This window comes from Pyrus communis, chromosome 5 (assembly GCF_963583255.1).
Source record: "Pyrus communis chromosome 5, drPyrComm1.1, whole genome shotgun sequence".
NCBI lineage: Eukaryota > Viridiplantae > Streptophyta > Magnoliopsida > Rosales > Rosaceae > Pyrus > Pyrus communis.
The window spans coordinates 1,121,486-1,137,019 of record NC_084807.1 but is presented as its reverse complement, the minus strand read 5'-3'; the positions used below and the strand labels follow the sequence as shown (position 1 = coordinate 1,137,019).

The following is a 15,534-nucleotide window of genomic DNA, read 5'->3' as shown; positions in this document are numbered from 1 at the left end:
CGGTGAGTGTTTTGTATGATTTTTTTTTTTTTTTTTTTTGGGGGTTTGTGGGTTTTAGAGATTTTTCGGTGAATGCATTGATTTTTGTATGATTTTTGATAGTGGGTTTTGATGCAGAACCTATTCGGTGATCAATCTGAAGAGGAAGAGGAAGAGGGCGATTCCGAGCACGAGCCCAATCCACAGCCCAATTCTGTATGATCCTCTAATTTCAAGTTTCCTTTCTATTCTGATTCCAAAAGCATGTTTGTGAATGATTAGGGTTTCAATTTTTGCTTTAATCTTAGCCGAAGCAACATATAGGTTGTGGTATTGTCATTGCGGTGGATGATTTGGATGAAAGTATGTATCTTGGGAGTTTTTTGCTTGCAGTTGTTTAGGCCTTATGAGATACTTATGCGTAGTCAATTTTAGTGGGATTGTTGTTTCAATCTGGATAATGAATGATGTCGTTTCCTATTCGGTCCGTCCTTTGATGTCGTAGCAGATTTGGAATTTTGTGAACTGTTCTTTATTAAGAATGAAGTGCCACAAATTGAAGGCGAATAAAAAAAATTGCACATCTTCTGATTAGAAATATAGAATTGGTTATTTTCTTGACTGTTTGGTTCTGATGTGCCAGGCCTGCGGAAGCGGCGAGAGAACTTTCCACCATTGGAAAACTGGTGGGTGCATTCCAGCAAGTCGTATTCCTCTTTTCTCTTTTGATCCACTTGCCCGGGAGGGAGTATTCCGGTTACGGCTACGAAGTTTGCCCATTCGACCGCAAGAAGAGGGAGAAGAAGCTTCGTAGTGGCATTCCTCCGACGAGCTACCGAACTCCTAACCGAATAATAAAGCCGATCTCGAGAAGGCTAGGTTTGGAACCCTCTAGGAACTGAATCGCTAGAAAGATCTCTTCTTTCGTTTAAACCTAGTGGGCCCTAAACCTAAGCTTTGATCGCTGCGCTCCCCCCTTATTGTTAGTCCTCTTACCATGAACCACTTCGAATGGTTACTTCCCCCTTTCTTAACACAGGCCGATTCACATCGTTTTTATAGGCAAACTCTGTAGTTGGAAGAACTCTGATTGGAAATATAGAATTGGTTATTTTCTTGACTGTTTGATTCTGATGTGCTTTACCTATATTTTTTGTTGTTTTCTCTGTGTTAACTCTGCTTTTACTCCTTTAAACGGTGGTTGTTCTCATTTTCTCTCTTTTTCATATCTGTCTTGCCATTGACTGGGAATATGTTTTCACCAGAGGAGGGTATTGAACTATCAAAAAAGCTTTCACTTCCTTTGGGTCGAACCCTTGACCGGTATGCCATATTTGCATTCTCAAATGGAGCTACTAAGCTAAAAGCAGCTTTCCAAAATGAAATTCATGGTATTTTTCTTATTATTAATTACAAGATTTGGGTAATAAAATTCATGGTATCCTTCGTATTATTAATTACTTGGAATTTGAACACAAAATGAATTCATTTGATAGAAAATCATTGGCAACAGAAATTACCCGATGAATTTGCCATGCAGCTACGACATTCTAGCAACATTTCATGAATTTGAGAAGCAAGCTGTGCAAGTTCAGTTGCATTCTGTTTACTAAATTTTCTGTGTTATTTCTTTTGCAGTTTGGATTTAGGAGCTAAAACATTTTTCTTTTGCAATATTTGTAGGTGGATGATGCTATCTGGGCTGTTGAAGGTGCCACATTGAAAGCTGAGATGAGTGGAAAGAAGCTAATGCACTCACGGAACAACTTAAGCTCAAGCCTCAACTTCAGACATTTCAAGTGTGGCTTTGCGAGGATGAGGAGGATAATGAAGTGGTTAAGCTGCCCCTACTTATTTAGTAACAGAGGCATAAACAAAGGCAGCTGCCCCTACTTATTTAGTAACAGAGGATGAGGAGGATAATGAAGTGGTTAAGCTGGATACGGTGCATATGAGTATGAGTCAGAATTTTAAGAGTAAAGTAAAAGCATCGCTGTGACACCGACCGATATGGTGGATTCAGCAGAAGATGGTCGGTGGACTGCCAGAGAATCCAGAGAAGTGGCACCGGGTGATGCAGAACCTATTTGGTGATCAATCTGAAAAGCAAGAGGAAGAGGTCGATTCCGAGCACGAGTCCAATCCCCATCCCAATTCTGTATGATCCTCTAATTTCAAGTTTCCTTTCTATTCATATTCCAAAAGCATGTTTGGGAGTGATTAGGGTTTCAAATTTTGCTTTAATCTTAACAGAAGGAAGATATAGGTTGTGGTTTTCTTAATGGCGGTGGATGATTTGGATGAAAGTATGTATCTTGGGGATTTTTTTGCTTGCAGTTGTTTAGGCCTGGACTGAAGAAGCTTTGTGGAATGAGATTCTTATGAGTAGTCAATTTTAGTGGGATTGTTGTTTCAATTTGGATAACGAATGATGCATTTTCCTATTCGGTCTGTCCTTTGATGTAGTAATTCTAGAATTTTGTGAATTGTTCATTATTGAGAATGAAGTGCTACAAATTGAAGACGAATAAAAAAAAAAATTGCACATCTTCTGATTAGAAATATAGAATTGGTTTTAAATTATTTTCTTGATTCTTTGGTTATGATGTGCTTTACCGATAAATCAAGGGTTTGCAAGATATTTTTTGTGCTTTTACTCCTTTAAATGGTGGGTGTTATCATTTCCTCTCTTTTTTCATATCTGTCTTGCCATTGACTGGAGATGTGGGTGATCCTGCTACCCTGTCCGCCACAGTACAGAGCTGTAACAAGATTATCTATTGTGCTGCTGCACTCTCTACTATTAGCGGAGACCTCTACAGGGTTGATCAAAGAGGGGTCTACAATCTTACCAAAGCATTTCAGGTGTGATCCTTATTGCCATATACTTGAAATACTCCTTTTTGACATTTAGTAATCTGTTTCGGTTTTGATGTCTTTTAAGTTCAAGGGTTGGTTCAATGTTGGATTTGAATTTTATTGCTTATGTGAAGCTTTTGACTGTTTGCATTGTAGGACTATAAGAAGAAAATGGCGCAATTACGAGCAGGAAAGAGTAGCAAGAGCAAACTTATAATTGTAAAGTTCAAGACTCCGGAGTCAGTGGATGGATGGGAAGTTCGTCAGGGGACTTACTTTCAGGATGTGGTTGCTTCTAAGTATGATGGAGGAATGGATGCCAAGTTCGTATTCACTTTCACCGGAGATGCTGTTTTCTCCGGCAAGAGAAAGACTAAAGTGGGGTTTTGAGGTTCTAAATGGAAACCAACTATTATTCCTTTTACTCTATTTCTTGCTGCATTGTAGGATATGTTTTCGCCAGACGAGGGTACTAAGCTAAAAGCAGCTTCCCAAAAACAAATTCATGGTATTTTTCTTATTATTAATTACAGATAGTATTTCTATGTTTTCCCTCTTGGTTTTAGAGATAATCAACTGTTATTAAGCTGTTTTTGTAGTGATTAGAACTTCCTTTAGAACTAATGAATCAAGTCATAGCGAGATAAGCTAATTGAAACAGCACAAATATGAATGAAAACAGGTTCTGCTCTCTTAAGGTTTCAATTCTTTTTTGAAGTTTGGAGGCTTATGTCAATCTATAACAATTGTTCTAAGCTGTCAAGTTCCCAAAATGTCAAAGGAGATATCATGTTTAACGAGTCACGAATTGTGATGAATCCAAATGCTTTTATGAGCGCAACCATGCTATATTTTGTTTTTGCAGAGGTTGTAATAGTTTTCCTTTGACTGATCTGTTAATAAGTTTGTTTTTGTAGATGCCAAAGAACTGCATGGAAGATTTCTATGTGAATGTCAAGGTCCGTACTTTTCCCTTTTTAGTTCTTCGCAATACAAGCATCAGCTTTTTAAAAATAAACCTATAACATATTATAAGTATGAACTGGTGTGGGTTAATAATGAACTTAGATGTGCGGGATAGAATATGGAAAAGAACTTAAGAAAACAATATATTTTGATTGCAGATTAAGAAAACTTAAGAGACCAGTTCAATTGGGTAGATGAATAAAAGGAAAGAAAAGAAAATTATTAGAAAACATTCGGTATGTTTGAAGAATTTGTTTTTACGTAGGGAGACCATTTGATTGCCAGGAAATCAAGGAAAAGAAAACAAAGAAACTAACTAGGAGTTGTCTGAGTTGTTTATAGAGACGGGACACAGAAAAAACAACAAATATTTTTGTTTTTGTAATGGCTGTCATGAATTTCCTTTTGACTAAACAAAACATAATTAGTTTATTTGCTTTACTGAGAATGTAGCGTTTTTTGTGATTAGTTTCGGGTTTTGGAGCAGATTTTTGTGTCCCGAGCCATATCCAAAGTTGATTTTGGACTTTCTTCGATCTTAGAATATTTGGTTACTTTAGTGCATTGACAATTAATAGACGTAATTTTTTTTTATTATCATTGTTTGTGTATAATTATGCAACTTGTATGTTATAATGTGACAAAGGTGATTTTGCTTCCAATACATCAACAAATATTAAAAAGAAATATTTAATGAGGGCTGGAACCCAGTCGAAGCTGGGGGGCTAGACCCTCACGCCCATATTATATTATTTAAAGAAAAAACATACAACGAGGGGACATAGTACTTAAAACCCCTACGATCAAAAGTAAAATCATATACAACCATTTCAAGCAATCAACATGGCCCTTACATATTGAATCCAAAAGGTAATGAATGCATACCAAAATCAACATGGCCCTTACATATTGAATCCAAAAAAAAAAATTGAATTTAGTGGGTAATGAATGCATACCAAAATCATTGATCCACATGGTATGCCATCTGGAAAGAAAAATAAAATGCTGGTGATGATGAATGAAGAATAAAAATAAGAGACGAGATCGGCATTTTAATAATTCGTAGCTTATACTGAATTAGGAAAGTGTAAATTTAAACAAGTTAGAAAACGCACCTTAAGATTCATCAATTTCAATGGATTGGATGTGAGCAATCTTAAACCAGTCCTCACCTGTTTCTGTCTTGCATCTTTCGCTTAACACGGGGAAACGCTGAATTTTCAATCTATTTAAACGGGGGAGTCCACGAATCCCTTCTGGCAGTGATGCCAAATTAGAGCAATTATTATTTTGAAGATGCTGGAGTGACGTGAGATTGCTTATTTCTTCTGGCAGTGATGCCAAATCCTCAATTCCACCGAGTGTCAGATGTGTTAATTTGGAGAGATAAGGGGAAGAAGAAGAGGCAGAAACATCAACATCAACACCAACATCATGTGTAATATCAGATGCTCCTCTAACAAACAAGGAATCAACAAGCTTCCAGCTGCTCCTGTAGAGTTTTATTTCAACCACATTTGGATACAGAGGCATGGAAGTTAGATTAGGACAATTATAGATCTCCAATGTAGAAAGACGAGGAAAAGAAGGCAACGACAGATTTTCCGTTGATGAAGAAGAAGAAGCACTGTTATGAGTGTGGGCCCTCCACCATCCCTTCAGAACAGGGCAATTGTGTAGCTCGAGTGTCTCCAGGGAGGGAAAGAATGAGATCCTCATCATCTCATCACTCATACTATTACTGCTCTCATTCTCTGATATGTACTCCAACTTCTCCAAATACAAAAGCTTAAGAGACTTAAGGGAAGGCAAATGATCCAAGGGCGGAAGACGTTGGCATCTCTTACAAAAATACAATTTGAGACTAACAATATTTATGAGAGAAGAAAACCAACTCGCAAACCTCACACCCTTATAACGAAACACTTCCAACTACTTTAGATTAGAATGGGGTTGCAATACTTCCATTGACTTTATAATATCCTCCTCATCAACCGCGCTTCCATCTCCTCTATATGTCCACTTTAAATCCAACGAACAAAGATGCTGTTTGTCCTTGAGAGGTGTACCAACATTTGATTCTGACACCACATGCCTCAAATTGCCAATGACTAAGTCTCCCCTTAATTCGTTAAGGGTCCCCAGCTCAGCAAGACCAGCACTACCGCCCCTCCCCAAACAATTGCTTTCGCTCAAAACAAATCTATTCAATGTACGAACACCATTCAATTCACCAATTCCACGTGGCATTCCACTCAACCCCGTACAGCCTTCCAAGATGAGATGCCTTAAGTTGATCATTTTTTTAATGTCTCTAGGCAATTCCACAAGCTCCCAACATTGAGAGAGATCTAGTGTTTCCAAATTCGAAAGTTCAACTATCCAATCTGGAAGTCGCTCCATGAGATTCCCACTAAGATCAAGATATCTCAAATGTTTCATTTTTCTAAGACAATTAGGTAATGTTGTAATTCCTAATTCATTGAGACTCAACATCCGTAATGACTTAAAATTTGAAACAATTGTAGTATCAAATGCATTACGTGAGGAACTTTGGTGATCATTCCAACTTTGTTGACAAAGAAAAAGAAAGGTTCGTATCTTGCTTGCTTTTAGCAAGGATGTTGGCACTTCCCATTTCGACAAATCAATATCAAAATTGAAAGACACATGACGAAGATTTTCATGAAAATTCTTTCGGTTTAGATCAACTATGGCACTTCCAGCCCTCGACACTAAGATTGCGAGTTCATTCATGAGATCGTGCATTTTACAACTTCTTATTATACCAAACTCATCTGTTTTTTCTTCTTGAAAAAACGATCTGCACAACAATTCCCTGTAATATTCAAACGCAACATCCTCTAAACACTCGTTTTCGTCGCATGACTCAATGAACCCTTGTGCCACCCAAAGTCTAATCAATCTTGGTACAGAGATATCATAATCAGGTGGGAACAAGCTACAATAAGCAAAACAATGCTTCAAATGTGATGGGAGCACATCATAACTTAGTTTAAGTGTTGGTAAAATGTCATCTTCTTTTTGACTTATTTTTGAAAGTTTCCTTTCTTTGAAATTAAACCATTCTATTTCATGATGTTTGGTGCGCAACATCCCACCTATCGTCCTTATAGCGAGTGGAACTCCCTGACATTTTCTTGCAACCTCCATCCCAACTGCCTTAATTGTTGAATTATCTGGTTCTTTTCCATCTTTAAAGGCCATTTTCTTAAATAAAGACCAACTTTGCACTTCATTCAAACCCCTTAAGGTGTACGGTTTAGTTGTGTGTGATGCCATTGCAACAATTTCAGTACGAGTGGTTATTAATATTCTACTACCTTCTCCACCACCTTTTAACAAGTCCATCAAGCTAAGCCACTTCTGTGGTTCCTCATTCCACACATCATCCAACACAAGTAGGTATTTCTTCCCATTTACTTTTTTTCTAAGATCATTTTGCAGTTGATCCATGTTAAGCTCGTCCACCATATCACGCTGCTTCTTATCGAGCTTGTCAACTTTTAGGATTTTCTTAGCCAGTATATCCAACTCAAATATATTAGAGACACATATCCATATTTTCAACTCAAAATGCTTTTGAATCACCTCATCATTGAATATGAGTTGGGCAAGGGCACTTTTCCCCAATCCTCCAATTCCAACTATGGAAATGGTTGACACATTCTCAGTTGAGATGGGATCCAACAAAAGTTGGATAATTGTCATTTTATCTTCATCTCTCCCTATAATATTATCCTTAGGGACAAACGAGTGAATGACCCTCTCTCTCGATATAAATCTTGTATCTTCACGATTATTGTTTAAGTCACTGGGTCTACGGGATGCAACCTCACTAAGCCTCTTGTTAATATCTTTTATCTTATGACTCATCTCTAACCCAAAAACAAGTTGATTTGAGCTAGAAAAGAAAAGGCGCACCTGTAAGAGTTTGAGTAGACACAATCATTATTTTGATAGAATTGTATTAATAAGTTAATAGAGTTTTGTAACGGTAAGTTATATGAAACATTCAAAACAATAATAGAAAAGACTTATTGCAACTAATTATGAGTTATTGAGAGACCTATTGTACTCCTAATAGGTGAATATCAATGGGCTTACGTGACTATAAAAATGTTCTCCAAGATGGAACGTCTCGAATCCTCTCCTTAATATCTTTGATCTAATGACTCATCTTTTGCCAGAAAGCAAGTTGATTTGATCTAAAGAAAAAGAGGCATACCTTATTTGACAGCTTAGTATTGCCAGGCATCACTTGTCTCCTCTGAACTTGAGTATTAAACTCATCCAACACGTCATCGGCTTCATAAACTACATCTTCTACGCTTTGGAGCCACAGTTTGACTTCATTGTTGTTGGCTTGCTTTTGCTCAGCGTCAAGAAGAACAGCTTGGAATCCGGCAACTGTCTCCTTGAGCTTGTTGAGCTCATCTGGGACACCCCAAATCGATCCAATCTGTTGGAAAGCACGGTTGCCAAGCCTTACAATGATCCGTTCTGCAATATTGAAGAGAACTCCTTCTGCCATTTCTTGTATTCGGGACAAGCAAAAACCCAGGTGAAGTGAATTAAAGTAGAAGATTGTAACTAAGAATATAGTTTTGCACAGTGAAAGATGGCTCCTCCTGCTAGTCTTGATATGCCCATCTCTCATCCAGCCACTCACACATCATTCAATGTATAAAATAAAAACAAAGACCTAATCATGGTCAATATGTTATAGCTGGCCTTAATAATTGAAAGTAGAATTTTAATACCAGCTGGGCCATTCACAAATTATAGCCGTTGGTTCCTGTCCTGCTCATTTCCTCTACTTTTGTGCCCTGGTAGCTAGCAAAGTATTAGCTAGTGCCCTGCTAAAGCTTTGTGTTGTGTTTTTAATTTGATTTCCAACACATGTTCCCTCTCCCACCACTCCCTGGGCCCACGCGCTATTATAACCCGCCATTATTTGTAAACCCACAGCTGGACGTGTCCACACACAGCACTTCCAAATGGAAGCAACCAGTCCAATTTTATTTGTATCTTCAGTACGAATTTATACACCTAACGTTGCACTTTCTGACGCCTTCTTTCAGATGAGAAAATTAGAGCTCCTTCAATTTTTACTTTCAAAAAAATGAGGGTTGAGAAAAGAAATAATAATAATAATAATAATAATAATAATGCAACTATTTTATCAAGTGTCTTCATCTCATAAGGTATATGAGATGAAAGACAAAGATTATTTTGATGTAAGTTTGAATACTGCTATTGTTTTGATGTAAGCTTGAATAATGCTAAAACTATGCAATTGTTAGAAGATTACCAGTGAAGCAACATTATACGTTAAGGCTTCATTTGACAAGTCGTATAGCGAACCGGACAAGATAAATAGTTCGGACCCCAAGTGTTTAGTTTAATTTTACACTAAATAGTACCCGAATTAATTAAAATGGGTTCACATCTTTATACGGTATACACCTACTAAATTCTCTCGCTCTCTCCTGTAGCGTCCCTCTCTCTCGCATCGTGCACAAGAGTCAATCTCGTTGCAGTCGTTCAGCTATCGTCTTCATCAAGATTTCTTCTTCTTCTTCTTCTTTCTGTTTCGTTCAAAAATTTTGATGAAGTTACAGTTCCTTTCAAAATTAAGGTTTTGAACCGCAAAATTAAAATTGTGTGAAATTAATTAGGGTTGGACAAAATTTAAATTCTGTGAAATTAATTTGGGTTGGAAGATCAAGTTTCTTGGCTCATTTTTGCGGTTGTGACAACTGACACACCCCGACCAAGATCAGGGCATGCTGGCCGTCACACGAAGGTGACGTAGCCATGTGCGCGTGCGGAAGCTATTAAGATAGTAATATAAAAGTACTAATAATTAAAAACTAACTAGCATACAAGGTACTAGTGTATGTGAGACACAATTCAGAGCAAGTCTACAACAGTCCAAAAGGAAAAGATACGACATATGTACACCCGAAGGTGACCCTACAATGGTGAATGTCTGTCAGAAATGCCGGGACGCCCTCTGGGAAAAACCACCGAACCTTCTAGACCACTAGAACCTGGAGGGGCGCAAAAACAAAAGCGTGAGTGGGCAAAAACAAAGTTCTTTGAAAACTCTTTAGCAAAATACATTCTAACCCCTCGCCGTAAAACCTGTATACTTCCCAGAAAATGAACATATATACGTATGTATAGGTATGCCAATCATGCTCCAAAGTATGCCATTCATGCTTGAGAATATGCCACATCAGAATCTCATAATAAATGTAAATGCTCAAGCATAATTCACATCAATAACATATAATCTGGCAGCCGGGAGTCACCTAACGTGACCTGTACGGCTGCAGATAGAGCTCCAATCTCAACTCAATATCTGAATCTGCACACGAGTCGGAACCACCTAACGTGGTCTGTACGACAGGACTGGGTGTAATATATACGCTCTAGTGCTACGATCACGTGAAGACTATGCGAATAATCGCGGGTCACCTACGAGTCGGAGCCACCTAATGTGGTCTGCACGACAAGGCTTGCACCTAACTTGGATCCAAGGCGAGCATGTGGTGCGGGTGAACATCACGTGAAGGACTCTGCCCCTCTCTGGGCGGGAGCACTAACACCGGGGGTGCAGATTATGAGCTCTCTAAGCATTTCAAACTACTATTGCATAATAAACAGGAATGCATAACCACATGAATACCGCTTACCTGGCACTTACCTGTGCGTCCACAACACCAAATACACATATATATATATGTATGCCACTACTAATGCATGCGATGATGCGTAAACAACATTCATATGATGCATGGCATAAAACAAATAACCTTTTCTATTTAATTTCTGGGAATTAATATGTATATAGGTATATACGGAAAACAAAAGCCCACTCACTGATAATTAGAAGGGTCGTAGCCCCCCTGCCTCGAGTGTGTACGCTCGTCCTCGGGATACGTATCACCTATACGCGCAAAAGCTACGAAAACGTTAATTTAAAAGCACCTAAGCAACTTCTCATAATAACTTCTCATACATTGCTCAAATTGGACAAATGAATATACCAACGTGACCTACACAACCTCAGGATCACACCCATATTTTTAGAATAATTTTTGGACCATGCACGCGCCCCCACGCGCCGTCCTAGGCACGGCCCTACGCGCCCCCCACGCGCGGCCACGTGCCATGCACACTGACGGTGTCAACTGACGCCGTCAGGAATATTCCGTTAAACTGACGGAATATTCCGTTAAACTTAACTGACGCCGTCCACTGCCGTTAGGAATATTCCGTTAAACTTAACGAAATATTCTCCTTTCTTCTCCGGCGAGACTCCGGCGCCGTCGCCGGCGCCGGAAAACTGGGAAATTTTCCAACCGTGTTTTCTCCTTCGTTTTTCAACCATTTTTCACGATCTTTATACCAAAATGAAGCTTAGGACTAGTAGAATCACGTTAGACTAGTTTTAAGGCCTAAAAATCACACGATCATACCTGCAACAACGATCCAAGTTCGGCCAACTTTGAACAGGACGATCCCGACGTCCAAACTCGTCCAACGAAACACTCCTAAGCTCCTGGGAACCTCACAAACACAACTACAAGCTTAGAATCTCCTAAAACAAGCTAGATTATGTTTGCATGAACAGTGCTCAAATCGGACATGGCGATATCGACGTGAAAACGTCGAAGTTCTTACCTGGAAATGGCACCACTGGACTCCTCTCAGCCTCACGAGCACGAGGGTGGTCTTGGTTTCTCGATTGGTGAAGATTTGAGTAGGTTTGTGTGTGTGTCCGTGTGTAGAGGAAGAAGAAGAGAGGAACTCGGGGAGAGAGAGAGAGAGAAAGAGACAGAGAAAGACAAAGAGTGAGGGAAAGAGGGAGGGAATCCCGGGAGAAAAGAGAATGTATGAGTGTGTGTGGTCCCACAACCCACACAACACAACACTAAGCGTAAACGAATAGATTAGGGGTAAAATTGTAATTTCAAATGTACGTTTCGTTAGTTTCGGGACGGGATGTTACAACAACCTACCACGATGTAAATTCAATTAATCGATTTCCTTGAGAGGATTTGAAACCCAACAACCTACAAGTCGTCATTTCGTCGAAATCTAGAGTGGATCTCACCGTCTTCGCATGATTCCGCACCTTCATGGTACTTCGATTTGCCATGAATCCACACCCATAAATTTTTTGGGTTGTGCGCAGAATATCAATGATGACGAATTGTTTGTAGAAGATTAATTATTCTATCGATTTTTTTCCTTTCTTTTTTTTCATTTTATTTACAATTTTTTACATTGTCTTTCATAAAATAAAATGCATTAATGTATAATCGGTTAGTTCGATTCTACACCAAACGTTCGATTAATTTAATCAGTATTATTTGATATACAAATTATCATATCCGATTGAAATAGTTAATACAGTCTGAACTGTCAAATGAGATCTAAAAGTAAAAGGGATGATAAGATATCATAATGTCGATTTATGTTGATGATATAATGCTAATAGACTAAACAAAGTCATAAATTGGGATCCATTTGGAATGAGGAAATTTCAAACCTCAATCCATTATTATTATTATTATTATTATTATTATTATTTGAATGATTGATATTATTTACACTAAGAAAGTGAGAGAGTAAACTAAGTCTTACAATAAACTATTAATAATATGGTTCAAATTGATTTTTAGCAAGAATCAAACCTAATAACTATCACTTACAAATCTAGAAAAATATCACTAGATAGTAATATTAAATGGCTCATCAATCTAATATTTTTATGATTTCATATAATATGACATGCTTATTTATATGGAATAATAACTAGAACCATTCCGATTCTTGAGTTTTCCGCGTTTGCTGAAAAATATCCACATCAACAAAAAAACAAGAAGTACTTCAAAGAAACAAATTGACAATTTTTACACATCATCTAACATATTATAGTGGTGACAAAAAATTCACAATCGAATACTCAATAAACAAAGCGAAAATGAGATAAACTTTTGTCTAACCATCACTAGTAGACATTGGCATTCCTGGCTAGCGATGGCTCCTCCTTCTAGTCTTTATATGCCTCGCCACTCACACATCATTCAATGTATATGATAAAAACAAAGACCTAATAATGGTCAATATGTTACGCTGCCCTTAATAATTGAAAGTTGATTTTTAATGCCAGCTGGGTCTTTCACAAAGTATAGCCGTTTGTTCCTGTCCTTTTCTTTTCCTCTACTTTTGTGCCCTAGTAGCTAGTAAAGTATTAGCTAGTGCTCTACCGAAGCTTGTGTTGTGTCTTTAATTTGATTTCCAACGCATGTTCTCATTTGTACACCCACAGCTGGACGTTTCCACACCCACCACTTCCAAATAGAAGCAACCAGTCCAATTTTATTTGTATCTTCAGTACAAATTTATACATCTGAGAAAATTAGATCTCCTTCAATTTCTAGTTTCAAAAATGAGGGTTGAAAAAAAAAAAAAAACAAATAATAATAATGCAACTATTTTGCCAAGTATCTTCATCTCATAAGACGTAAGATTGACTTGGTGTAAGTTTGAATACTGCTAAAACTATGTAATCGTTAGAAGATTATCAAGATCTTTCATACAGATACGACCCTCCAGAGAAGCCATCCCGAAGAGCCGAGAGATGGCATCCTCTTCAATCTCAATCCGCTTCTCTTTTCCTTTGTCCTTGGCTACTGGGGGTTGACGTTTAGGTAGTGTCTTCCATTTTCTGAGTTGCATTTGGTCTACCACCTTAGGTTTTTTTCTTTTATATTTTATATTTTTTGCTTGTAGTTTTGGTTGAGTCAATGGTTGTTAATATGATCAAACTTATATTATGTGGTTTAGTTAGTTCATCTTGTCCAATTTTATCCAAATACAGCGCGCACTACTTGAAGATGAACTTAAAAATTATATCCATGACATGCGTTTGCAGAATGAAATTTCTGTGTTGAAAGGAATTAGTAGTCTTGCACAAAAGTTGGTGGAGACAAAGAGGGATAGGCAGTATCCCTCTTGCTAATAAAATTAACAAAAATTTTACCTATTGTGACTGCTTCTGTTGAAAGAGCTTTTCTGGAAATGAATATTGTGAATAATCCACATCGTAATAGGACAAGTGATGAATGATTAAATGATAGTTTGATTGTATACATTGAAAATGATGTATTTGATGTTATTGTTAATGTTATTGTGATACAATGTTTTCAAAATATGAGAACACATCGTGGATAATCGTAAATGAAAGTATGATCGATTTTTTGACCCCATCATTGTAGATTCCTGACCCTACCACTGCTAACGGTTTAGACCACTAAATTTGATCACTGTATCTTCGTTCCCGGCTAAAACTACTGGCATCCAAATGTTGGAACTTGTGAGGGACATTATCCCACATCCCCCATAAACATGCACCAATCCCTCTACGCAAGTGAGTTCCCTCACTTACTGTTTGAAAGGAACTGGTGTCGGTGAGCCTACAAACTTTTCGCTGGTCCATACTAAGAGCATTTTCATTTTCCACGGCAATCCAAACTAGCAGGTCAAAGTGAATGAAGATTCAAACTTGTTGGGATGCAGTAATACTCCCAAATAAGCCTACAAACCCAACTTTCTAGTATCTAATGATGAATAGCACAACCGCTGAACACGTGAAATTAGAGGACTTTCTTGTGATAGCAGCATACTTACAATGCTGCATTGTCCAATGACTTCTACACAACGCTTGAGCTTTAAAAAGACGCTGCCATGTTAAGGTGGCATGGATTTTCAACAGCCAATTCCATGTCCCTGTACTTCCCAAACAACTGGAACATGAAGTCGTCACCCATACATGCTATAGCCTAAGGAAACCCGCCAGAATCATGTCAGAAAGGAAATATAAAAATGCTCATCAGCCATAAATAAAAAATGTAAGAATTACAAGTGCGTAACCATTTCATACAGTTGCATTGCCTCCTCTAGTTTTTCCTCTTTAAATAAAGCATTTCCGTCCATCTTTCTTCTATCTGCTGCTCCAATCCTTTCCTCCACAGTCATGTCACTACGAGCTTTCCTCTATGAAAGGCAGAACCCATAAATATACATGTTACTATATTACCGAGCAAACCCCTGGAAAAGAGATTCTGAAACTTCAATTGGTAACTACTTGGGAAGACATTTGAAGGCAAGTGGGCAACTTACTTCTTTGGTTTCGTCAAATCCAATAACCTCAACTTCATATGATATATCTGTCAATGGTGGAACATTCGGAAAATAAAAGCTCCCTTCTTTCCCATACCCTAACTCCCACCCTACATGTAACAGAGCACGCTCTCCAGACTTCATGCTGGACACCGCAATAGCCAAGCCAGTCATTTCTTTTTTCTCTGTTGCAGTAACAAAAATATACTACTGATAAGAAGTCCATTGCATTTATACCACTACATAATGCTTAAATTTTTATGGACCCAAATCATCTGGAATGATAAGTTATTACGGAGAATAAAAGCAATAAAGAAATCACAAACTAATTGCAGACTGAACAAGGAACATGCCAGAACTCGTTTGCATATACTCTGTATATATAAATATAAAAAGTAACAAACTACTCGGCAAGGCTAATACATTTTCCTAAAATCATTTCAAGTAGTCGTTGTTCATCACATGTGCCTTCAAACTTGTGTCCCGTGCTTTCAGTCCATGCCCTGT

At 37.9% G+C, this 15,534-nt stretch overlaps 3 protein-coding genes across 3 annotated transcripts; all 3 read right to left on the bottom strand.

Annotated features, from left to right (window-relative positions):
• Positions 1–4,920: 4,920 nt before the first annotated feature.
• Positions 4,921–6,246, bottom strand: LOC137733504 (putative disease resistance protein RGA4). The gene is made up of 2 exons (XM_068472648.1): positions 5,767–6,246; positions 4,921–5,646 (listed from the first exon to the last, which is right to left on the bottom strand). The coding sequence occupies exons 1-2, from the start codon at positions 6,244–6,246 to the stop codon at positions 4,921–4,923; spliced, it is 1,206 nt and encodes a 401-aa protein (XP_068328749.1).
• A 505-nt stretch (positions 6,247–6,751) lies between these two features.
• LOC137733503 (disease resistance protein RGA2-like) lies at positions 6,752–8,359 on the bottom strand. Its single transcript, XM_068472647.1, has 3 exons — positions 8,054–8,359; positions 6,973–7,749; positions 6,752–6,766 (listed from the first exon to the last, which is right to left on the bottom strand). The coding sequence occupies exons 1-3, from the start codon at positions 8,357–8,359 to the stop codon at positions 6,752–6,754; spliced, it is 1,098 nt and encodes a 365-aa protein (XP_068328748.1).
• Positions 8,360–14,576: 6,217 nt separating this feature from the next.
• On the bottom strand, positions 14,577–15,201 carry LOC137733501 (peptidyl-prolyl cis-trans isomerase FKBP42-like). The gene is made up of 3 exons (XM_068472646.1): positions 15,028–15,201; positions 14,779–14,901; positions 14,577–14,687 (listed from the first exon to the last, which is right to left on the bottom strand). Exons 1-3 carry the CDS (start codon positions 15,199–15,201, stop codon positions 14,577–14,579), a joined length of 408 nt encoding a protein of 135 aa, XP_068328747.1.
• Between the last annotated feature and the right edge of the window lie 333 nt (positions 15,202–15,534).